The 25441-nt window shown below is 42.3% G+C and overlaps 2 protein-coding genes across 2 annotated transcripts; both read left to right on the forward strand.

Annotated features, from left to right (window-relative positions):
• Positions 1–13552: 13552 nt before the first annotated feature.
• On the forward strand, positions 13553–15306 carry LOC123739376 (uncharacterized). Its single transcript, XM_045713768.1, has 2 exons — positions 13553–14171; positions 14428–15306. The coding sequence occupies exon 2, from the start codon at positions 14442–14444 to the stop codon at positions 14844–14846; it is 405 nt and encodes a 134-aa protein (XP_045569724.1). The 5' UTR covers positions 13553–14171; positions 14428–14441; the 3' UTR covers positions 14847–15306.
• A 1047-nt stretch (positions 15307–16353) lies between these two features.
• On the forward strand, positions 16354–18167 carry LOC106586893 (C-X-C motif chemokine 11). The gene is made up of 4 exons (XM_014174627.2): positions 16354–16664; positions 16995–17112; positions 17275–17358; positions 17712–18167. Exons 1-4 carry the CDS (start codon positions 16592–16594, stop codon positions 17764–17766), a joined length of 330 nt encoding a protein of 109 aa, XP_014030102.1. The 5' UTR covers positions 16354–16591; the 3' UTR covers positions 17767–18167.
• The last annotated feature ends 7274 nt before the right edge of the window (positions 18168–25441 follow it).

The following is a 25441-nucleotide window of genomic DNA, read 5'->3' on the forward strand; positions in this document are numbered from 1 at the left end:
TAGAAACCATTGTGCTGAATTACTGAAATTCCTACTGAAGAATGTTGTTTCTTAACTATTTGAAAACATTCCCAACATCAAACCAGTTGGAGAATGTACCTAGAACAATTATTTATTATATTTATATACTTTTTATTGAATATTAAAACATACAATCTACTTGCAGTACATTACATTACATTCAGTCATCTAACAGACTCCCATCCAGAGCGACCCACAGAAGCAACAGGGTCAACGCCCTGCTCAAGGGCACGTTGACAGATCTCCCACAAGGTCAAAACAGGAACCCGAACCAGCGACCTATAAGCCAACAGCCCAAGCTCCCAACCGCCAGGCCACCCTCCAAGATCCCCCCACAATTCCCCGAAAGCTCAAATTAAATGAATGAAATTAAATAAAAAAATTAAAACATGTTTGACTGCATGTATGGCACTATTTACATGTGTGTATGTCTGTGTGTGTCCATGTATGTGGACGTGTGTGCATTTCAATTAAATTGTGTGTATATGCATGTGTACAAACACCTGGGCAGCATCAGCCTCAGGAAAATCGGCATTAACTGTAACCACGTTGCCCCTCAGTGTCATTCAGACATACTTTTTGTTTTATTTTGACTTTATTTTTTTACCTTTATCTTTGACCGTTATTCTATCCAAACCCTCAGCTTCCCTCAGCCCATTCCACCTATCTGTCACGACTTCCGCCGAAGTCGGCTCCTTTCCTTGTTCGGGCGGCGTTCGGCGTTCGGCGGTCGACGTCACCGGCTTTCTAGCCATCGCTGCTCCATTTTTCATGTATCCATTTGTTTTGTCTTGTTCCCTGCACACCTGGTTTTCATTCCCCAATCAATCTATATGTATTTATTCCTCTGTTCCCCCTCATGTCTTTGTGTAAGATTGTTTGTGTGATACGTGTTTTTTGCGTGCGTTTTCTCTTGTGTTATTTCACGAAGCCTGTTTGTATACATTTGATGGTTGTGACTGTTTTTGCGCATTTTACACTTTGCCTTGTTGGTTGGAGGTTTTTTGAATGCAGCTGCGTCCGTCTGTATATTCTCTCCTGCGCCTCGTCTTCCGGGTCGCCCTTGAGGCCGATGGAGGCGGGGGGGGGATGCTGTCACGAATCCCACCGAAGGTGGCTCCCCTGCCTGTTCGGGCGGCGGTCGTCATCGCCGGCCTACTAGCCACCGCTGATCCCTTTTTCCTTTTCTGTTTGTTTGGTCTTATTGGTTGCACCTGTTCCCTGTTTTATTTCTTGATTTGTGTTTATTTAAGCCCGCCCAGGTTTGTGCGGGATTATTTCACTGTTTTGTTATTTGGATGTGCTGGCTGGCGCCTTATTTTCTCTCCGGACTGTTTTGCCCTGTGTTTTGGGTTGGTCTATCTTATTACGCGCCATTCTGTTTTGGCGTGACCGTTTTGTGCCGGAGAAATAAAAGACGTGATACTTACCCTCTGCTCTTTGCGCCTGACTCCAACCACCACTCCTAGAATCCCTGACAGAATGCAGTTTTTGTGAACTAGAAACTGAATCTATTGAACACTTATTCTGTCATTGTTTATATAGTTGTCACTCATTATGTCGTGGTGTTGTAGAGAGGACCAAAATGCAGCAGAGTTGTGGATACTCATTTTCTTTTAATTCAAAAAAAGAGGAGTAAGGCATCCACTGGAAAAACAATACACTAAATGATACTCACGACAGGAACAGTCTCACAGGCATACAAAAACGCAGTGCAAGAACAACTACCCACAAAACCAAGTGACAAACATACTCCTACATATATGACTCCCAATCAGGAACAACGATCCCCAGCTGTTCCTGACCAGGAGTCACAAGACCAACACAGAACATTCACACACACAAGACTGCCACGTCCTGACCCCAAAACTACTACAACAGCTCCATCTGCTGGTCAGGACGTGACAATAGTGAAGTGTTCTGGACTGATGTAAAACAATATCTTGGCAACAAAATGCATACAACCATTGAAATATCTAAGTTTTACATTATTTTACTACACTGATTCCACAATTGACCGTGAGTATGTCATAAATCTCTTTATTTTATTAGGAACATTTTTCATAAACAAATTAAAATGTATGAAGAAAAAGCCCCTATATCTGATTTGGAAAACTATTTAGAGTCATTAAAACGTATACAAAACAAAATGTCTAAAATGTATTCTCTACATGTAATGATGTGCGCTGAGAGTCAGGAAGCACTTTCAGGGAGTGATTGTTTCAATAAATAAACACAACCTAATACAAAATAAGAAACACGGACAACGCACAGACATGACACAGAAACAAGAACGCCTGGGGAAGGGACCAAAGGGAGTGACAGATATAGCGAAGGTAATTAGGGAAGTGATGGAGTCCAGTTGAGTGATGACGCGCAGATGCGCGTAACGATGGTGACAGGTGTGCGCCATTAGAGGCCGGAGGCCGGAAAGGGTCCGGAGAGGGAGCACACATGACACTACATGTCTGTATTTGAATTGATATAATGTGGATTTGTATATATATATTTTTCTTCTCTTATTTCTTCGCGGAATCCCTCTGGCTGTTCTGTTTATGTTTTGCATGTTACTGTTTAATATATATATATTTTTTTTAAATACACAACTCTAACATTCCAAGTGACAATGTCATTTAAAAACGTAATACCCTTTTTAAACATCTTTTCTATAAAAACAAGTCTTTTAACAACTAGCACATACATCCCAGCTAGCAATGAGGAATCGACCCAGAAGCGGCCATCTTCCGGGAGGCCGGAACTGATTGAATTGGTCCGGAATCGGGTGTCGGACTCGGCCCGGAATCAAAATGAATGACAGCCCAGAATCGGCCCAAGTACATCGGGCTGTTTCTGTCTATCGGAATTCAGCTGACTTTTCCGGCATCTTACCAGAATCCCCCCAGAAACAGCTGATGCAAATTTAAATAAATGTATACAAACTTACCTGATTTATTCATTTTAAATAGTACTATTATACATTTTATACATACAAATTATACCCATCCAAAAAGTAATAAAATACATGTTTTACCCCTGTTTCGTCATGTAACCATGTTTGAACGTTTAGAAAACATTCTGTTAAAGTAATGAAATACCAAGAAAAACTATGTTTTTTTTTGTGAAGTTCCTTAAATGTGCTGAAAATGTTCCAAAGCCAAGTAACTATCCTGCACCATTCCCAGAAAGTTGTGGGAAGGTTGTATGTATAATAACCATATGACAACCAAGTTCTAAGAAACATATGGTTATCAGAATGTTATGTGCTAGCTGGGATCAGTCTAGTCATTGAATGTGCAAGTCATGCAATACTGAATCATACTGCTCTTGTTCCCGTAACAGCTTCAAACCAGAGAAGTAAACAGGAGGTAGACAGGGAGCAACACAGGCACTGGGCGAAAAGGGTCCATATTAAGGAACATCTTTACATGACACCTTTTTGATATTCTAGATAATACAGGCCATTTCCAATGCATATTTTGAGTTTTGTGGATTTGCACCATATCCTGACAAATTCTGAACCCAGATGTGTGTTTTATACATATATCATATTGGGATTACTCTGAATATATTGATTCAAGATATGCTTCTCTTGGCTGAGTTCAATATCCGGATCTTGATATGCTTTTCGATATGCTGAAAATAAGGACTCTTTCTGAGATTTCAGCACATGCTCAATAATTTGTCAAATGTGAAATCCATATGTTTCTTTCATGCACAAATCATTTTGGGATTCCCTCCAGGATATCATACATGGTAGGGCCGGATATTGACTCATTAGATATCCTGAGGTAGGCCTATGTGTGCATCTTATTTTCTCTATATGATGACAAATACTGACAGTAGGCCTACTTAGTATATTTTCTCAATACAATGCATATGCTCCTGACTGAGGTCCATATCAGGTTCTTGATATGCTTTTTGATATGCTAAATAATTTTTGAGTTTTTTTTAGTTTTCAGGACATGTTCAATAATTGGACAAATATTAAATCCATATAATTGTTTCAGACACTAGCTAACTTTTTGTATGCAATCTGCATGGGCACTCGCAAACTGCAAGCTAAAAGCCCTGTATCTGGTAGCCCACCTGCCTGACCACTCTGCCTGCCCCTGACCCTGAGCCTGGCTGCCGTCCTGTACCTTTGCCTCTATTCTGGATTACCGACCTCTGCCTGATCTGGGCCTGCCTGCCGTCCTGTACCTTGGCCCCACTACACTGGATTATCGACCCCTCCCTGCCTTGACCTGTCGTTTGCCTGCCCCTGTTGTTACAATAAACATTGTTACTTCAACACAGTCTGCACTTGGTTCTTACCTGAAACTTGATAAATATGGTAGCAGTGAGATTTCTGAGGTCCGGATTGGATGCATGTAGAAACTGTCCCATTACGGAGAATATCCTAGCTCCATATATGAAATGAAGGACACACGTATCTGGAGCATGTCTACTCCTTATATTTAATAATATGTAAGATATCCGGATATATATAGATAAAGATATCCCCTGATATTGACCCTTCTTGCCCAGTGAGGGGGAGGTTGACTTCGGCGCCATTGGTCCAAAACAGCAATCTGGCTTTAAATGACTCACTAGCAATGTTATTACAACGTGTTATGTGTTAAATCCCAAGCTGAGCACTCCCTTCTGCCGCATATGGTCTATTGGCCATTCCACCCCGTCAGCTCTCACTCAGCCCAGTCTATTTTTTTCTCTGTCCTGGCACCCCAATGGTGGAACCAGCTTCCCCTTGTAGCTAGGACAGCAAAGTTCCTGCCCCTCTCCCGAAAACGTCTGAAATCCTACCTCTTCAAAGAGTATCTTAAATGAATCCCGTACTTATTGAGGGAAAATGAACTCGCTACGACTGATATGGGATTGTCTGACCCAGCTATCTTAAGATGAATGCACTAATTGTAAGTCACTTTGGATAAGAGTAACTAAAATGTAAATGTTAGTAGAGTAATTACAGCGTTACTACACCGATTATAGCAAATTGTTACTAAAGTGTAGTGTTACCAAACAGCACATATTGCAGATAGGCTATTTTCACATGGGGACCTACAAGTTGTCTATTGCAGTATACTCAATAAAGCTGCACTTTAACCTTGAAGGCTATAAATAGAGCACTAGGAGATGGGCAAATACAATACATGCTGATCAGGCAGGATGAGCCTAGAGACAGAACCTTCACCCCTGGGTCTGTTTCTACTGTCTATTAACAAAATGTAAGCCTGATAAATTGAAAAAGTGATATATCGTCAAAACTCCATAGAATCGCACATTGGCTCCTATATCACAAAGTCACCCAAAATGGATAAATCTGCTGTTAAGTAACAGTGACCAACTGACCATACAGTAAAACAACATTGAGATACTGTAAGTCCACACTAAAAGTATGCTATTCACCACCTTCTGAGACAGTTTTGTACAGTTGGTACTGAAAGTGCTACTGAAGGCAGACCGTTGCCTGAGTCAAGGCTTGTGGGAAGAGCAATAGCCTGGCCTTCCATTGCAGTGTGACCGCAGCACTCTGCATATTTCGGCTCACCCATCATCACCGGGTCTACTCAGCTCAATATGGGGCGAGTGGAGTAATTCAACACTACTAAAGAAAGGTTAGTGTTGAGAGCTTTGTGTGTTTGTGTGTAGGGGCCTCTTTGGAGGTTAAAAGGAATGCAGTGAACCAAACCAAACTCCATTTGCTTCAACATTAAAGGCAGAGACTGGTGTCAACGATGATTTTAGCGATAGTTTCTTCTTTCATCTGGCCGCTGATTAACTTAGATATTGTGGCTGGACTCTATAGCAGCAAAGGAAGCTAAAATGATTAGAATAATTATTCATGATATGATGAATGATGTCACCCTGACTCCATCTTAACATGGAACATGTCATGTTTTCATGCTTTGTCTTCTCTAGAGACACCATTCAAAGTGCCGTTTGGCAGACCCAAACTTTTCACCTAAAACGTTGCCCTAACAGTATTTTATGCATACAGAATCAGCAGTAGTTTGCTGTTTACGAAAAGTCATACGGGAAGTTTTCCTTCATATGCCATTCGTTTCACAGCCCATGAGCTGTGAAATGACCCAATTCAGATGTACAGTAACTTACATGTCACGAGTTATGAGTCACAGTTACAGTAAAGACACATGGTCCGTCAATATTAGAGAAAAAGATATCTGTCCGGTGGATCGGGCCGCAACGTTCTCTCTCTCTCTTTCTCAAACATATGTTTACATTGCCAAAGCAAGTGAAATAGATAAACTAATTAAGAATCAGAAATGAACGCTAAACATTACACTCACAAACGCTTCAAAGGTATAGAGACAATTCATATGTCATGTTATGGCTATCTACAGTGTTGTAACAATGTGCAAATGGCTAAAGTACAAAAGGGAAAATAAACAAATCTGGGTTGTATTTACAATGTTGTTTGTTCTTCACTGGTTGCCTTTTTCTTGTGGCTACAGATCACAAATCTTGCTGCTGTGATTGCACACTGTGGTATTTTTTTTATTTTTTTTTATTTCACCTTTATTTAACCAGGTAGGCTAGTTGAGAACAAGTTCTCATTTGCAACTGCGACCTGGCCAAGATAAAGCAAAGCAGTTAGACACATACAACAACACAGAGTTACACATGGAATAAACAAACATACAATCAATAATACAGTAGAAAAATCTATAAAAAGCATGTGCAAATGAGGTAGGATAAGAGAGGTAAGGCAATAAATAGGCCATGGTGGCGAAGTAATTACAATATAGCAATTAAACACTGGAATGGTAGGGTGTGCAGAAGATGAATGTGCAAGTAGAGATACGGTGAGAATCGAAATGGTCGGTAATCTGTTTGTTAACTTGGCTTTCAAAGATCTTTGAAAGGCAGGGTAGAATAGATATAGGTCTGTAGCAGTTTGGGTCTAGAGTGTCTCCCCCTTTGAAGAGGGGGATGACCGCGGCAGCTTTCCAATCTATGGGAATCTCAGATGATACGGAAGAGAGGTTGAACAGGCTAGTAATAGGGGTTGCAACAATTTCGGCAGATAATTTTAGAAAGAGAGGGTCCAGATTGTCAAGCCCGGCTGATTTATAGGGGTCCAGATTTTGCAGCTCTTTCAGAACATCAGCTATCTGGATTTGGGTGAAGGAGAAGTGGGGGAGGTTTGGGCGAGTTGCTGTGGGGAGCGCAGGGCTGTTGACCGGGGTAGGGGTAGCCAGATGGAAAGCATGGCCAGCAGTAGAAAAATGCTTATTGAAATTTCATCTAATAGATATAAACACAGGTATAAATACCCAGGGGAAAAGTGGGGAAGATGGGCGACACCTGGAGGGGGGTGGAGACAAGCACAAGGACAGGTGAAAACAGATCAGGGCGTGACAGGAACAGAATAGTATGTGTGTCCCATATCTACTCCTTGTTACTCTGATTATTTTACTGTAACCCCAATATGACAGAAAAATAATTTTCATGGCACAGCAATATGTTCTAAATCAGGGGAGTCAAACTTATTTCCTGGAGGGCCGAGTTTCTGCAGGCTTTCCTTTCAATTAACACCTAGACAACCAGGTGTGGGGAGGTCCTAACTAATCAATGACTTTAATTGATCAATCAAGTACAAGGTAGTAGAGAAAACCCACAGACACCCCTGTTCTAAACACACATGCCCCTTGAGATCTCACCCTCACATATCAACATAAAACCTAGCCAAAACGTGTGGTTAGTCTCTCTCTCACACACACACACACACACACACACACACACACACACACACACACACACACACACACGGCTCACATCAATACCATCATCCCGGAAACCCTAGACCCATGTCACGTCATGACCATAGAAAGCTCTTATTTTCTATGATAGAGTAGGTCAGGGAGTGACTGTTTTTTTTCAAGTTATTATTTTCTATGTGGGGTTCTAGTTTAGTTTTTCTATGTTTGGGTGATTTGTATGATTCCCAATTAGAGGGAGCTGGTAATCGTTGTCTCTAATTGGGGATCATACTTAAGTAGCTTGTTTTTCACTTGTGGGTTATGGGATATTGTTTATGTGTAGTTGCATTGTTAGTCATGGTGTCACGGTTTTCGTCGGTAATGGAGGACCAAAACGCAGCAGGTATGTGTGCGCTCATTTTGACGTTTATTAACTTCCCAAAATGAACACCAAAATAACAAAACAAGTGAACGAACGATATACAGACAGTCTGGCAAGGCACAAGGCTAAACACAGAACAATCTCCCACAAACACACAGACAAACACACCCAACTAATATAGGACTTCCAATCAAAGGCAACACCACACAGCTGCCTTCAATTGGAAGTCCACCCCAATTAACTCTACATAGAAACACACTTACTAGACTACACATAGAAATACATAAACATAGACCATAAACCAAAAACCCGGAAATACTAAATCAAACTCCCTTTTACCAAAACACCACCCCGAACCACATAAAACAAATACCCTCTGCCACGTCCTGACCAAACTACAATAACAATTAACCCTTATACTGGCCAGGACGTGACAGTACCCCCCCCTTAAAGGTGCTAACCCTGGAAGCACCTTAAAAAAATTAAAATAAAAACAACAACCCCAAACAACAAAAACAAAATTCCCCCCTACTAAAGGGAGGGTGGCTGCCGTCAACGACGGCACTGTGCTACACCCCCCCCTCCCCAACCCACCTATATCTGGAGGTGGCTCCGGTTCTGGCCGTTCCAGGCAGTCGGGCCACTCTGGCAGCTCGGGGCAGTCTGGCCAGTCTGGCAGCTTGGGACAGTCTGGGCAGTCTGGCAGCTCGGGGCAGTCTGGGCAGTCTGGCAGCTCGGGGCAGTCTGGGCAGTCTGGCAGCTCGGGGCAGTCTGGGCAGTCTGGCCGCTCGGGGCAGTCTGGCCGCTCGGGGCAGTCTGGCCGCTCTGGCAGCTTGGGGCAGTCTGGCCGCTCTGGCAGCTCCTGACTAGTGGGTGGCTCTGGCGACTCCTCACTGACGGGCTGTTCTGGCGACTCCTGACTGACGGGCTGTTCTGGCGACTCCTGACTGACGGGCTGTTCTGGCGACTCCTGACTGACGGGCTGTTCTGGCGACTCTTGACTGACGGGCTGTTCTGGCGACTCTTGACTGACGGGCTGTTCTGGCGACTCTTGACTGACGGGCTGTTCTGGCGACTCTTGACTGACGGGCTGTTCTGGCGACTCTTGACTGACGGGCTGTTCTGGCGACTCTTGACTGACGGGCTGTTCTGGCGACTCTTGACTGACGGGCTGTTCTGGCGACTCTTGACTGGCGGGCAGCTCTGGTGACTGTTGACTGGCGGGCAGCTCTGGCGGCTTTAGACTGGCGAGGCTGGGTTTACGCACTAGATGCCTTGTGCGTGGTGCTGGTACTGGGCGTACCAGACTGGTAACACGCACCTCCAGGCTAGTGCGGGGAGCGGGAACAGGACGAGTCGGACTGGGTTGACGCACTTCCGGGTCCGCACGAGAGACAGGAGCTGGAAACCCAGGGCTATGGAGGCGCACAGTCGGTCTTGATCTTACCTCCTGCACAACCCGTCTTGGCTGGATGGAACTAGTAGCCCTGTACGAGCGGGGTGCTTGTACAGGGCAGACTGGGCTGTGCAGGGGCCTGATGGTAGCCGTGCGTAGAGCGGGAGTTGGGTAGCCTGGTCCTCGGAGGCGTACCGGCGACCAGATGCGCTGCGCAGGCATCCTCCTACCAGGCTGGATGCCCGCTCTAGCACGGCACCTGTGAGGGTCTGGAATCACGCGCACCGGACTGTGCGTGCGTATGGGTGAGATAGTGCGCTCCTCAGCGAAACATGGCGCTCTCCACCTCATACGCTCCTCCATATAACCACGGGTAGCTGGCTTCCGGCTCTTCCTAGGCCTAGCCAAACTACCCGTGTGCCCCCCCCAAAAAATTATTGGGGGTGCCTCTCGTGCTTATCCCTCAGCGCGCCCAAGGCCTCGTACCTCCGCCTCTCTGCCTTGGCTGCCTCAATTTCCTCCCGTGGGCGACGGTACTCCCCAGCCTGGTGCCAAGGTCCAGCCCCGTCCAGAACTTCCTCCCAGGTCCATCTCTCCCGCCAGTCCAACTCAAAATCCTTTTTCTTCTGCTGCTTGGTCCTTAGTTGGTGGGAGAGTCTGTCACGGTTTTCGTCGGTAATGGAGGACCAAAACGCAGCAGGTATGTGTGCGCTCATCTTGACGTTTATTAACTTCCCAAAATGAACACCAAAATAACAAAACAAGTGAACGAACGATATACAGACAGTCTGGCAAGGCACAAGGCTAAACACAGAACAATCTCCCACAAACACACAGACAAACACACCCAACTAATATAGGACTTCCAATCAAAGGCAACACCACACAGCTGCCTTCAATTGGAAGTCCACCCCAATTAACTCTACATAGAAACACACTTACTAGACTACACATAGAAATACAGAAACATAGACCATAAACCAAAAACCCGGAAATACTAAATCAAACACCCTTTTACCAAAACACCACCCCGAACCACATAAAACAAATACCCTCTGCCACGTCCTGACCAAACTACAATAACAATTAACCCTTATACTGGCCAGGACGTGACACATGGTTTGTTTATTCTTTATTTGTTTTGTATTTTTTTTAAGTTTCACTTTCTAATGAATTATGTGGAATGCTACTCACGCTGCGCCTTGGTCCGATCATTATTATGATGAACGTGACAACCCACTCCAATTCGTATACCGCCCCAACAGATCCACAGATGAAGCAATCTCAATCGCACTCCATACTGCCCTTTTCCACCTAGACAAAAGGAACACCTATGTGAGAATGCTGTTCATTGACTACATCTAAGCGTTCAACACCATAGTGCCCACAAAGCTCATCACTAAGCTAAGGACCCTGGGACTAAACACCTCCCCCTGCATCTGGATCCTGGACTTCCTGACGGGCCACCTCCAGGTGGTAAGGGTAGGCAACAACACATCTGCCACGCTGATCCTCAAAACCGGTTCCCCTCAGGGGTGCGTTCTTAGTCCACTCCTGTCAGTGTGGTGCAGGACAACAACCTCTCCCTCAATGTAAGCAAGACAAAGGCGATTATGGTGGACTATAGGAAAAGGAGGGCAGAAGTGGAGCGGGGCTGAAGTGGAGCGGGTCGAGAGTTTCCTTGGTGTCCACATCACCAACAAACTATCATGGTCCAAACACACCAAGACAGTTGTGAAGAGGTCACGGCAACACCTTTTCCCCCTCAGGAGACTGAAACGATTTGGCATGGGTCCCCAGATCCTCAAAAAGTTCTACAGCTGCACCATCGAGGGCATCCTGACCGGTTGCATCACCGCCTGATATGGCAACTGCTCGGTATCTGAACGTAAGGCGCTACAGAGGGTAGTGCGTACGGCCCAATTCATCACTGGGGCCAAGCTTCCTACCATCCAGGACCTATATACCAGGCGGTGTCAGAGGAAGGCCCAAAAAATTGTTAAAGACTCCAGTCACCCAAGTCATAGACTGTTATCTCTGCTACCGCACGGCAATTGGTAACGAAGCGCCAAGTCTAGGTCCAACAGGCTCCTTAAAACCTGTTGGGGCTAGGGGGCAGTATTGAGAATTTTGAAAAAATATGTGCCCATTTTTAACTGCCACCTACACCAACTCAGAAGCTAGGATATGCATATTATTACCAGATTTGGATAGAAAACACTCTGAATTTTCTAAAACTGTTTGAATGGTGTCTGTAAGTATAACAAAACTCATATGGCAGGCAAAAACCTGAGAAAACCTGAGAGAAAAAAAGAATTTTGTGGCTGTACTATTTTTTTAATCATTGTTTAATAGATACCACAGTGAGAAAGGATTCATTTCGCAACTCCTACGGCTTCCACTAGATGTCAGCGATCTTTATAAAGTTGTTTGAAGCGTCTATGATCAACAGAGACCGGATGACAAGGAAGGGAAGTTGACCTCCCTGGGATGTCGTCACTTCATTATTGGCTGCACCTGCGCAATCATGTGATGCGATACATTTTTCAAATACGTTTTTCAAGACACAGGAGAGGTCGGGTTGAAACATTACTGATGTTTCACGTTAAAAATGGCTCTAAAGATTGATGCTAAACAACGTTTGACATGTTTGAACGAACGTAAATAGATTATTTTTTTTACTTTTCGCCGTGACCCCCCCCGCGCTACTTTTGAGTAGCCTACCGAAGCGCTAACAACTTGGAGTTATTTGGACATCAATTATGAACTTTGTTGAAAGAAACCACATTTGTTGTGGACATGGGATTCCTGGAAGTGCCAATGGATGAAGATAATCAAAGGTAAGGGATTATTGACAATAGTAATTTTGATATTACATGGTTACAAGATGGTGCTAACCTGTATAGCCTAGCCTATTGTTCTTAGCACAGCACCCGGTTTATTGCAAATTGTGATTTCCCAGTAAAGTTATTTTGAAATCTGGCAATGCAGTAGCATTTACGAAATGTTAAACTATGAATATTTGAATGACAATATTATAATTTACCAATGTTTTCAAATAGTAATTTGTAACGTTGTTCACCGGAAGCATTTCAGAGAAGAAAAAAATCTGAATTTCACCGCTACTGTAAAATGCTGTTTTTGGATATAAATATGAACTTGATGGAACAAAAAATGCATGTATTGTATAACATAATGTCCTAGGAGTGTCATCTGATGGAGATTGTCAAAGGTTAGTGCATAATTTTAGCTGGTTTCTGCTTTTGGTGACGCCTGACCTTGAATTGAAAATGGATGTTTGTACTTTTGTGGCTATGTACTGTCCTAACATAATCTAACTTTATGCTTTTGCCGTAAAGCCTCTTTGAAAATCGAACAATGTGGTTAGATTAAGGAGATGTTTATCTTTTAAATTATGTAAAATAGTTGATTGTTTGAGAAATTGAAATTATTAGATTTTTGATGTTTTGAATTTCCAGCCTTGCTAGCAATCCCGTCTCAGGGTTCATTGCTAACCTGTAGCCCCAACAGGTTTTAACAGCTTCTAACCCCAAGCTATAAGACTGCTGAACAATTAATTAAATGGCCAACCCGGACTATTTGTTTTTACACTGCTGCTACTAGCTGTTTATCATCTATGCATAGTCACTTTACTCATACCTACATGTACAAATGACCTCGATTAACCAGTACCCCTGCACATTTACTCGATACCAGTGCCCCATGTAAATAGCCTCCTTAGTGTTATGTAATTCTACTGCTACTTTTAATTTTATTTAGTAAATATTTTCTTAACTCTATTTCTTGAACTGTACTGTTGTTTAAGGGCTTGTAAGTAAGCATTTCACGGTAAGGTCTACTACACCTGTTGTATTCGGCGTTGACAAATAAAATTTGATTTGATTTGAAAAACGCACACACACAGGAGCACAACAATAATAATCCAGACAATTAATCCTCTACTGTGTAGCTGTTTCATCTACACTTCCTGTTCCTGTGATTACTATACTGTAACCCCGATATGACAGAGACAACAAGTTGATGTCATAGCAATATGTTCTGAACGCACAGGCGGAATTTCACGTACTGTATCATAGTTAATATACAGGTTGAGAGAAAATACAGGTGAACTCAAATGTAACAGTATGTTATATACTTGTTTTAGAAACTATGGCATTCAATTATGTCAACTATATAATACATTTTAGTTTTTCTACAATAAAGTAATTCATGCATATACCCGAAGATGTCCAGTTCATGCCCCATGAGTTCATACCCTCACATATCAATATAACACCTAGCTGAAACCCACCTGTCATTCACCTCTTTACACACACAGACACACTCTGAGCCGAGTTAGAGGTAACGGCAGAACTTCCCTCTTTACACACACAGACACACTCTGAGCCGAGTTAGAGTAAATGACAGCACTTCCATGCCCAGTGCTATACTTAGCCCCATTGGTCTAGTCTGGGATAATGAGATATAAAAGCCTCACCTGATTCACTGATCCCAGTGTAGTACTACAGACCTGTCAGTTACCTCTCTGTTAGCCATTGAGACAGTGGCAGTGGCATACAGGACACAGAGAGAGAGTTTGCGATACACAGAGGAATACCAACAAGAGAGGGATACAGTCTAGACAACAGAGGTAAGACAATGTTAGTATTGTTTGGGGGGGGGCGTAATGCTAGTCTAAAGGATGACGTAATGCTAGTCTAAAGGATAAGGTATTTTCTACATGATCCATAAGATAATGAGCAGTATTCTTTCAGTTAGTGGATATGTACTGTACAGTGTGTATTCAAATAGAGCCTAGCTATCAAATCATACCTAATGTATCAACAGGAACACATCTCCTTAGTTTATGTATCAAAAATATTTTTTAAATGTCAATGTTTTTCCAGGCTGTTTTTCCAGGATGAAGCCCAGACGGCTGCTTTCCTCTGTGGAGCTGCTGCCTACCATCAGTGAGCTGCAGGAAGGAGTTCTGGAAGACGGGGAAGACGAGTACCCCACTATGGAGGAGTATGTGGACTCCATCAAGAAACTCTCCCAGACCGCCCCGTACCCCCTCCACGGCCCACTCCGGGGGCACCGGCGATGGATAACCCGCTCGGCCACCCATCCCGTCGGAAGATGCTCCACTGTAGCCCCATTGGCGCCCTATAACAAATCCATGGTATATGCTCCTCGGATCCCCAGTGGTCTATCGGATGTGTCACTCATGGTCGCCCATCCTTTGGACTGTGTAACCCGGGTATGTTCCGGCCGAGACCCCCTGGATTGGTTGTTTGCGCAGGCCCAGTTTTCTGGGTTGACGTGACTAAGAAAGTCCCAGGCTTCTGTTTGTGACGGTGCTGTGGAGAAGGCCTCAGGGCTTTGCTAAACTCTTTGGTGAACAGGAAGTATAGTCTGGATTACATTACTGGATTAACCCAGCGTGGGATTGGAGGTCGAGGTAGTCAGGGATGATTTGTGAACGTTGTCTTAACTCTCCCATGTATTCTACTGTGTGGACTGAGTCCCTCCAGGCGTGACCGGAGTTGAAGGGTGTCCTAATATGGACACTGTAGAAGAAGACACCTTACAAAGTGAGGGGTGAACAAGGAGGGGGCAGAGGGATTCAGCCCAATGAATTTACACCTTAGCTGCTTTATCTCTCTGGATATCCTCGTAATGATAATATTTTGTAAGGAACTATTTTGTAAATAGAAGCTGTAAATATTGTACATGATTGTCTGTAAATCTCTAAGTGTGACCAACACAATTAAAACAACATGGTATTCAAAAACATTGTTATCACGGTCATTGATTCTGTCACTCACAATCAAGGCAATTATTTTCTCTTTGTCTTCAAGAACAGACTTTTTCTTTTCTTTATGGGACAGCAAATGTTATCTATTGTCTTTCTTAAGCACTGCTCTGTGCTCTGGTTCTGGTCTGTTAAGCTCCTTAAGTTTCTGTTTCTTCTAAATGTTGCAAGCATGTGGTGATCAAAGACAGCTGGCGCTACAGTACATTAGCAATAAAGCTACCTTGGCCTAGGTCCATCCCCCTTTCATATCAAGACAAAGGGAGAAAACAGGAAGTTAATGTTTACAAAACCCAGAATATAGATGACTTATACTGTACAGATTCTACTGAAGCGTCATTCAGTCCTGTTCCGAAGAAACACCACTCATTTTAAGATGTTGAGTAACAATGTTTTTCAGTGGACAGTACCATGAAATGACACTTTATGAGAAAGAGCAACAGTATTTGCAATAACCCCCAACTTGTGAACTATTGCCTAATTTGCGTCAGTCATGATCTTGGACATGGCTCATTAGCAGTGGCTCACATAATTGCAGGTGGTAGTCAGAGTACAGTTTTGGTCATATAACGAATGATAAATCGTGTATGAACCAAAAAGTCAAATCAGGTCTTTACCACTCAACTTGCTGAGCATGGTCCCACATGGTAAATTAATTTCAGCAGAATTCGTCAAGAAAGTTTGGGGTGAGGTTTGTCTTCCGAAGTACCACCTCTTGTTTGACCCCCAGATCTGTGATGTCATAAAGAGCAGTTTTTAGAAGGAGGAAGTCATTGGAAGGAGACTTCGGATCTGTCCAACGAATGAATCTGAGACAGCCTAATTTACATTATTGAAAATAACAGGTTTGCAGACAGCTCTGCCTGCAAATATGTCACTTCAACATGAATCACCGTGACTTGCAACACTGACTCACCCTGGCATTCACTTTCCCCCAGTCACAGTTAGGAAGTTAGGAGTGAAGACTCTTGTGGCCGCATATTTATCTGCAGACTCTCATCTTCCCTCCGCCCCTTCCACCCTCCGCTCTGTAGTCCAACATTCCTTCATTTCTACCCTAGTGAGCTGGGAAATTCCAGGGAGAGGTCTGCTGTTTCTTGAACGTTTGCCGGGAAAGAACATGGGATTTGGGAAAACCCTCTGCAGTTTATAAAAAGGACAATGGATCCCACTAGCTCTTCACTTTTCACTTTCACTTCACGGCCTCTTGACTCCTCACCTCCCCACCTTCTCACCTCTCGCTACTTACATTCACGATGGCCTTCACACCAAAAGCCTGCAGTCTTTTCCTGGTGGTTTTGCTGGGAGTTTGTATACAGCTCAACGGAGGTAAGATCTCAAAGTAATTTCTAGCAATGTCAGCTACAATATATGGAATGTACGGTGCAGTGTGCATGCTTTATTAGTTACCTGACTGACTAGGTATTTTGCAGTGACTAGGCTACTGTGCATGTAGTGGCTGTCATATAGCATAACATTTGTGTAGAATACTATAGAAATTGCAGTTATGTACAGTTTCTTCTTAGAACAAGCATTGTGCAAAAATGCATTCATGTGAATTCTTATCCAAAATCCAATTTGAAAACATATTTTTCATAAAACTACTTTTCCATTCAAATGTTTGACCATGTTAATTGATGTTTATAACTCTCATTACAGCTCAGTACGTTCCAGGTGCCAGATGCAAATGCCCAGGAACCATTATGCATACTCAGGAAATCATTGATGACTTTGAAATCATTGAAAAGACCCATTACTGCAACACTACTGAAATCATGTAAGTACTGCATTAATTTAAGCAGAAAGTGGTTTCTCTCTCTTTTTTGTTTGTTTGTTTGTTTCTGACATTAACTTATGACATGACATCACCTCTATCAGCCTTATATCAGTTGTGTGACACAAGCATTAATTGTGTGTATGTGTGGTTTGTTATTTTCAGTGTTACACTGGCAGAAGATGGAGCCAGAAGGTGCCTGAACCCTGTTGGAAGAAAGGCCATGTTTTTCATCAACTGCTGGAACAAGTAAGATAGATCAAATCATCAGACCCATCATCACCATACAAAAGCCTTGGCAGAACTATACTGCAGTTATTACAATGTAATAACTTATAGATCAACATTTATCACAATCTAATGACATATAGATCTAACGGTAAAAAAGCAAAGTTACTGTAATATAAAAGTTACTGTAATTATAAAAGTTACTGTAATTATAGTTTAATCACACCATTAAGTAGCAGACATGAGGCTAAAGTATGCAAAAGCAAAAGACCTTAGCACATACTTTAGAAACATCCTACAGCACTTGACTTAATATAATCCATGTAACATTAGTCCTTTCTGAGAATAACACTCGTCTCCCTCCTTCCAAATAGAATAAACAAGGACGACAAGCAAAAGAAGAGGTGTCTTAAGAGAAAAGCAGTGTGAACGTAACGGAGGAGGGGAGAAGGGGCACGGAGGAGGGGAGAAGGGGCATGGAAAACCCAACGGCTGGATTTTCCCAGAAGTCATGTGACCAAACACACACAAGAAGAATGTTGGGGGCTGACACTGCACTTTAGAGAGAGAGAGAGAGAGAGACCTCGAGAGAGAGAGAGAAGAGGGACTTTCTATTTCATCAGTTTCCTTTGTGATTTTGTGTTACAGCACTGTATACAACTACAAGTATACAACACTGATTGTGAGACATTTAAAGATATCATGTGTAAAACTCTTTATTTATTTTTGTATTTGTTATTTAAATAAGTGTAAATTCCTTAATAAGTGTATATTAATGAACAGATAAATAGGATTTTGATACAACTGAAATAAAAAGTTTTTGGACACAACTTAAAGATTCAACGTTCTCTTAATCATAACACTCCATTTGTTATGAATGCTTATACCAAGTCTTATGATGCAATATGGGGTGACACAAGCATTATTACTGTCACAATTAATGCATAGGGCTTAATACCCATAGGGAGTGCTATGGGAACAGCTCCTTTAACATTTAACAGAGTATGATACACTCCGGAGAGAGAGAGGGTCACATGTATGGCAACACTGAAATAAGACCCATGATCATGACTTAAACACAGCTGGTCTCAACAGCTGCAGGGGTTGCCTGAGAAACAAAGGCTGGACTTCCAGGTCAGGAGAAAAATGTACGGATGCCATAGCAACCTGGGGTGAACCTCGACACACATGATGTTTCTCAACTACTGGAATACATGAAATGAACACACTAGGGTTAGACATAATACAGTCACGTGTAATACTCCTATATAATCTGATTTGTTGGCGCAAAAGAAATGTGAAATAGATGTCAAAATAAATGTTCATGATCATAAAATGTTGATTTCCAGCCATTACAATACTGTGACTGTGCACCATCTACTGGAGGACCTTCGTACCTAAACCCAGATAATCATTGACTTGTGTAATTATAGCGTTACTACACAAACATAAAGAAACTTCATTTAAAGGTATAAAATCAACTGAATGTAAAGGTATAAAATCAACTGAATGTAAATGTATAAGATCAACTGAATGTAAATGTATAAGATCAACTGAATGTAAATGTATAAGATCAACTTAATATAAAGGTATGAAATCAACTTATTGTAAAGATATAAGATCAACTTAATATAAAGGTATGAAATCAACTTAATGTAATGATATAAGATCAACTGAATGTAAAGGTATAAGATCAACTGAATGTAAAGGTATAAGATCAACTTAAAGGTATAAGACAAACTTTATGTAAAGTGTTACCTAATAGTCAACTACACAGGTATAATAGCAACTTAATGTCAAGTGTTACCAAGTAGTCAATGATAATACCAGAACATTATTTAGATGCCAATATTTACCTTCTAAATAAATCAAGATAATGTGCTTTCTAAATGAAGATAATTTAGCTTTCTAAATCAATGAAGATAATGTAGCTTTATCAATAAATCAAGATGATGTAGCTTTATAAATCAATCAAGATAATGTAGCTTTCTAAATAAATCAAGATGACGTAGCTTTCTAAATGTGTCATTGAAAACAACAAAAGGCTCTAGGAGGTCTTGAAAATACAGTTGAAGTCGGAAGTTTACATACACCTTAGCCAAATACATTTAAACTCAGTTTTTAACAATTCCTGACATTTAATCCTAGTAAAAATTCCCTGTCTTAGGTCAGTTAGGACCACCACTTTATTTTAAGAATGTGAAATGTCAGAATAATACTAGAGAGAAGGATTTATTTCAGCTTTTATTTCTTTCATCACATTCCCAGTGGGTCAGAAGTTGACATACACTCAATTAATATTTGCTAAAGTTGCCTTTAAATTGTTAAACCTGGGTCAAACGTTTTGGGTAGCTTTCCATAAGCTTCCCACAATAAATTAGCCCATTCCTCCTGACAGAGCTGGTGTAACTGAGTCAGGTTTGTAGGCCTCCTTGCTCACACACGCTTTTTCAGTTCTGCCCACAGATTTTCTATGGGATTGAGGTCAGGGTTTTGTGATGGCCACTCCAGTACCTTGACTTTGTTGTCATTAAGCCATTTTGCCACAACTTTGGAAGTATGCTTGGGGTCATTGTCCATTTGGAAGACCCATTTGCGACCAAGCTTTAACTTCCTGACTGATATCTTGAGATGTTGCTTCAATATATCCACATAATTTTCCTCCCTCATGAAGCCATCTATTTTGTGAAGTGCACCAGTCCCTCCTGCAGCAAAGCACCCCCACAACATGATGCTGCCACCCCCGTGCTTCACGGTTGGGATGGTGTTCTTCGGCTTGCAAGCCTCCCCCTTTTTCCTCCAAACGTAATGATGGCCATTATTGCCAAACAGTTCTATTTTTGTTTCATTAGACCAGAGGACAATCCTCCAAAAAGTACGATCTTTGTCCCCATGTGCAGTTGCAAACCGTAGTCTGGCTTTTTTATGACGGTTTTGGAGCAGTGGCTTCTTCCTTGCTGAGCAGCCTTTCAGGTTATGTCGACATAGGACTCGTTTTACTGTGGATATAGATACTTTTGCACCTGTTTCCTCCAGCATTCATAAGGTCCTTTGCTGTTGTTCTGGGATTGATTTGCACTTTTCGCACCAAAGTACGTTCATCTCTAGGAGACCGAACACGTCTCCTTCCTGAGCTGTATGATGGCTGTGTGGTTCCATGGTGTTTATACTTGTGTACTATTGTTTGTACAGATGAACGTGGTACCTTCAGGCGTTTGGAAATTGCTCCCAAGGATGAACCAGACTTGTGGAGGTCTATAATTGTTTTGATGAGGTCTTGGCTGATTTCTTTTGATTTTCCCATGATGTCAAGCAAAGAGGCACTGAGTTTGAAAATAGGCCTTGAAATACATCCACAGGTACACACCTCCAATTAACTCAAATGATGTCAATTAGCCTATCAGAAGCTTCTAAAGCCATGACATCATTTTCTGGAATTTTCCAAGCTGTTTATAGGCACAGTTAACTTAGTATATGTAAACTTCTGACCCACTGGAATTGTGATACAGTGAATTATAAGTTAAATAATCTGTCTGTAAACAATTGTTGGAAAAATTACTGTCATGCACAAAGTAGATGTCCCAACTGACTTGCCAAAACTGTAGTTTGTGGTTGAAAAATGAGTTTTAATGACTCCAACTTAAGTGTATGCAAACTTCCGACTTCAGCTGTTGAAGTGTTTCTGAAACACTTACTGATTTGCTGCAGCGGCCTAGTTTCTTCCCTTTTAGATACACCATGGATATGTCCTAAATGGCACCCTATTCACTATATGGTGCACTTCTTTTGACCAGGACTGGTCAAAAGTAGTGCACTATAAAAGGAATAGGGTGCCATTTGGGACATACATGTTTCTCCAGCGTGATGAGCTCCAAGGCAACACGTCTTGCGTTTTGACCATTACTTTTGCTGTGGAGATAAACTTTGCTGGAGGGTATCAGAACTGGCCTTCTCACTCGGGGGAAATCAAAGGGCTGCTGGTGGTCAGCAAGAGCCAAGGAGTGTGGGAGAGAATAGATCCTCCATAAACCTTCGTATTCCCAGACCAGAGTTCTGAGGCTGCTGAGCTTCCTTTTGTGTGAGTGCACACACACACACACACACACACACACACACACACACACACACACACACACACACACACACACACACACACACACACACACACACACACACACACACACACACACACACACACACTCTATAATAAAAACCTGCCGCATGAGAACATAAACCAAAAACAAAGCCTAGAAACATAGCAGATGAAAGGGTGCTTAGGCATATCTGCCTGTGGCATACCCTGCAGTATATACAGTATCTCCTGGAATGAAATCATCTGTTAAGACAGATATGGACAATATCTCAGTAAAGTTGTTGAGAGAAGACGAGGCTAATGTTACATTACTATGGCTGGATCCCAAATGGCACCCTATTCCCTATTTAGTGAGCTAGTTTTGACCAGGGCCCATTGGGCTCTGGTCAAAAGTAAGCACTATGTTGGGAATAGGATGCCATTTGGGATCCGGCCTATATGAACTGTTGTCAGCATACTATTTGGAACACAAGATGGAAATGGACTAAAATGATCATTGACAGATCATTGATCATCCCCACCTGAGGTTCAGTAGACGAAGGTTCAACATGGTTAGGTAAGTGGAAAACACTCTACTTGATGTTCGAAAGGCTTCAAATCTGGTTGCATGCTGTTTCATTTGTTGCCTGATGTTCCTTACTCTAGCTGTCAAAACAGCAGAAACTCAAAGTAAGAGAACCTTTCCTTAAGAAACTAGATCAGCAAATACATCATCAATCTATCGTCTGCATGTTATCAACAAAGCAGTTGGATTTTCAATGGGTGGCGTTTCATGTTTCAGCAAAATTGCTACTAATAATTTGTCTGCCACTTTTGCAGAAGCCTCCCACCGACGAGCGTGTTTAATTTTTTAACATTCTGCGGCAAAGGCACAAATCCTGAGAGGAATATTTTGCATTTTATTTCCATGATATGTGTTGTTCCCGCCTGCTTTAAAGCTTATATATAGCTTTTAAAAAAGGACTGGGCTGTCTCCCACAGTGTAATGCTCTCTCGTAAAGGAGAACAGCGGCGGCTGTTAGAATCAAAGATGTGTGTTGGAATCCAACAAACCCATGCTGTTCGTCAGATGTAAAAAAAACAAAAATAATAATAATAATTAAATAAAAAAATGGCAACCCAATATTTTATTTATACATGTGGAGCATGCCCAATAGCTTGTTGATGTAGCTGTCAGACAAAGGGAAGAGTGTAAATTGCCCCTAACACGTTATCCCCATGCAATATTCATACAGCTACTGCTATAACATGGCTTTCATGCGTTCTCTTTGTTGCTCTACAGGCCGTGAAGAGAGTGGGCATCAATTATATGAAAATAGTCAAGAGAGAATGCTGTGAAGAACGGAACGACACACAAACAAATAAACAACTGTGCCAAACGACTATGTTGGCTATGGGTTCTCTTCAAAGAGTGTGTGTGTGTGTGTGTGTGTGTGTGTGTGTTTATGCGTCACCATGGGTATATGACTGAGGCGTCAGGGTTAGGAGGAAAACCTCTCATGTCCCGTCTTGTCAATCACCCAGCTTCGACCCAGAAATAAAGAATGACACAAGCACCCAGCTACTCTCATTGTCTAGTGGGCCTGCCTGCCTGCCCAAGACCCACTGCTCCCCAGATGCAGAGATGCAGACCACATGTCATTTTAAGTGCAGAGAGAGGTTACCATACAGGGAGTCAGGGAGAGAGAACAAATCACAGAGTAACTTGCATAAACAGAACAGGAGACTCACCAGGAGCTAATGTTGAAGGCAGCACACACCACAGGGAAACGGCATCTTAAATAAATCAAGCTGTTGTCCCATCAATCCAAACACTGAACTCTATGTGAAATCTAGACGAATCGAGGTGAATGGCGTGAACATGGCATGATATGAAACGTCCCCTGATCCTTCACCTTTGTTAGACTTGAATAGTTGATTTGAGGAAAATATGTCCAAACATGACTTTGCTCTAGCTGGTTTGGACAGAAATCTATTTAAATGATTGTTTTATTCACCGTGGTAATGGACTGTGGCAAAGGATCTTTGATTGAGATATTACACCAATGGGATTTTCTTCCACCTGATGTAGCTAACATTGAAGTCCAGAGTGAATGGTAGGGTTGTCATTTGCAGGGGAGAGGGAGAAACTACCACATGGAAAACAGAAATACAAAGCCTGTCTAGGGGATTGTTTCTGGACACTGGTTCAGGTCTTTGACTACTGAACTCTTCTGTCTGTCAAGTGTTGAGATACAGTGTCAGGAGCCTATACACACACAAACATGGACACACACACACACACACACACACACACACACACACACACACACACACACACACACACACACACACACACACACACACACACACACTCACACACACATACACACACACTTTCTCTCTCACAGAGGATAAGGCTGGTTGCAAATTTGCATATGCTGCTCACTGACAAGATTACAGGAGGCTGAGAATGGAGTGTGATGTGATCTCACCACACTATACTGTAGTATATTCACACTTTGCTTGTATGCTAATCCTCTTCATATGGTCATAGAGCTGGGATTGCACTGTGCCATTCAATTATCACAAAGTCACTGGAACATTCTTCTGAGAGACACACCGTAAGGAATGAGCCAAACATCATATTGAAATGTATTCAGCCCCATAGCCCCAACAGTAGTTGCAGTAGGTAAATCCACATTTCCATGAGACACAGTCGTTAGAATCAATCAGGCAAGTTTAATTCCCACGTCGCAACAAGGGAACAAGCAATCAGCTGAACAGAGCTAGTGGGTCGAACCTCAACCAATACATTAAACCGAACACAGACGTTGCTTAGTTGTTTTGCTTGTTTCTTGGAAATAAAGTAGATGGTTGTAGTTACAAATCTTAGCCTACAGGGGGCAGCATATACACTCTGCTCTACTAGTCCCCCTTATCAGCATGCTGGTCCAATCTCCTGTACCCAGTGACTCCTGTTGTGCCCACCGTTAAGGAGGATACAGGGCTTACAGCAGTATTGAATTCATTAACCTTTCTCCACTCTGGTCCAAAATGGGAGCAGGACTGCAATTGTTGGAAATAACCCCCTCTGCACTTTAAACAGTTTATTGAAAGGGTCACGGATGGAAGAAGAGGGGCTGAAGAAGGGGCTCGCCCTTATTTGTTACTTATCCGAAAAGTGTCATCTTGCATCAGGTGGTTAGTTATTCAGCAACTCACCGTGCGATAATAGGCGTGACTACGTTGCCCATTACCGTCCCCTTAACCTGCGCTTGACGTGCTACTTTTGGACAAGAGACAAATTTGAACGAAAACTTGGTAATTGTCTCACTGGAGACCGTCTGATGGGGCGCTGGAGTTGAGAGGGAGTGTTCAGCTAGCGTCTGTGTCAGGTTAGTCAGTGTAGCGTGGCATCATAAGGAGTAAGAGGCTTCGGCTAGGAGAGAGACAAGTGCATCTCAATTGGTTTGGGCGATTGCTATTGGCCGGATCACTTTGAGCATGGTGACTTCTTAACAACAGGATGTTGCTCAATCCTGATGCGGCATGAAGTCTTTGAGGAACATTCTATTTGTATAAGATCATTAGATTGTATGTCATATTCTGTTATCACTGACAGCTTCATACTGTATGTTAAAAATCTCAGAGTATCATATTTAAGGTGGTTCCCCACTCATTCCCTACTTAGGGAAAGACAGATGGAGCTAGAGATCGCTTCATCCTAAAATTGAATATTCATAGAAAATCATAGAATCTTAATCTTTTAAATATTATGTGTATTGTAAATGAAAGGTTTCCAAAAGTTAAAGCAAAGAGGCTTTAACTTTTTTTGGCTCCCAATAACGAGCTGCGAAAACGCTGTGAAGGTTCAGATATTGACGTCTGATTTTGGCAGAACAACGAAGCAAGGGACGATAATTTATGCAATATCTGATCAACATTTTCAAGATAACGCTGAAATGTTCCAGTTTCAAATGCCAAATGTGATGTGCAACAGCACAAAGCAGACCACTTAGATTGCCTGAG

Source organism: Salmo salar, chromosome ssa02 (genome assembly GCF_905237065.1).
Source record: "Salmo salar chromosome ssa02, Ssal_v3.1, whole genome shotgun sequence".
Lineage (NCBI taxonomy): Eukaryota > Metazoa > Chordata > Actinopteri > Salmoniformes > Salmonidae > Salmo > Salmo salar.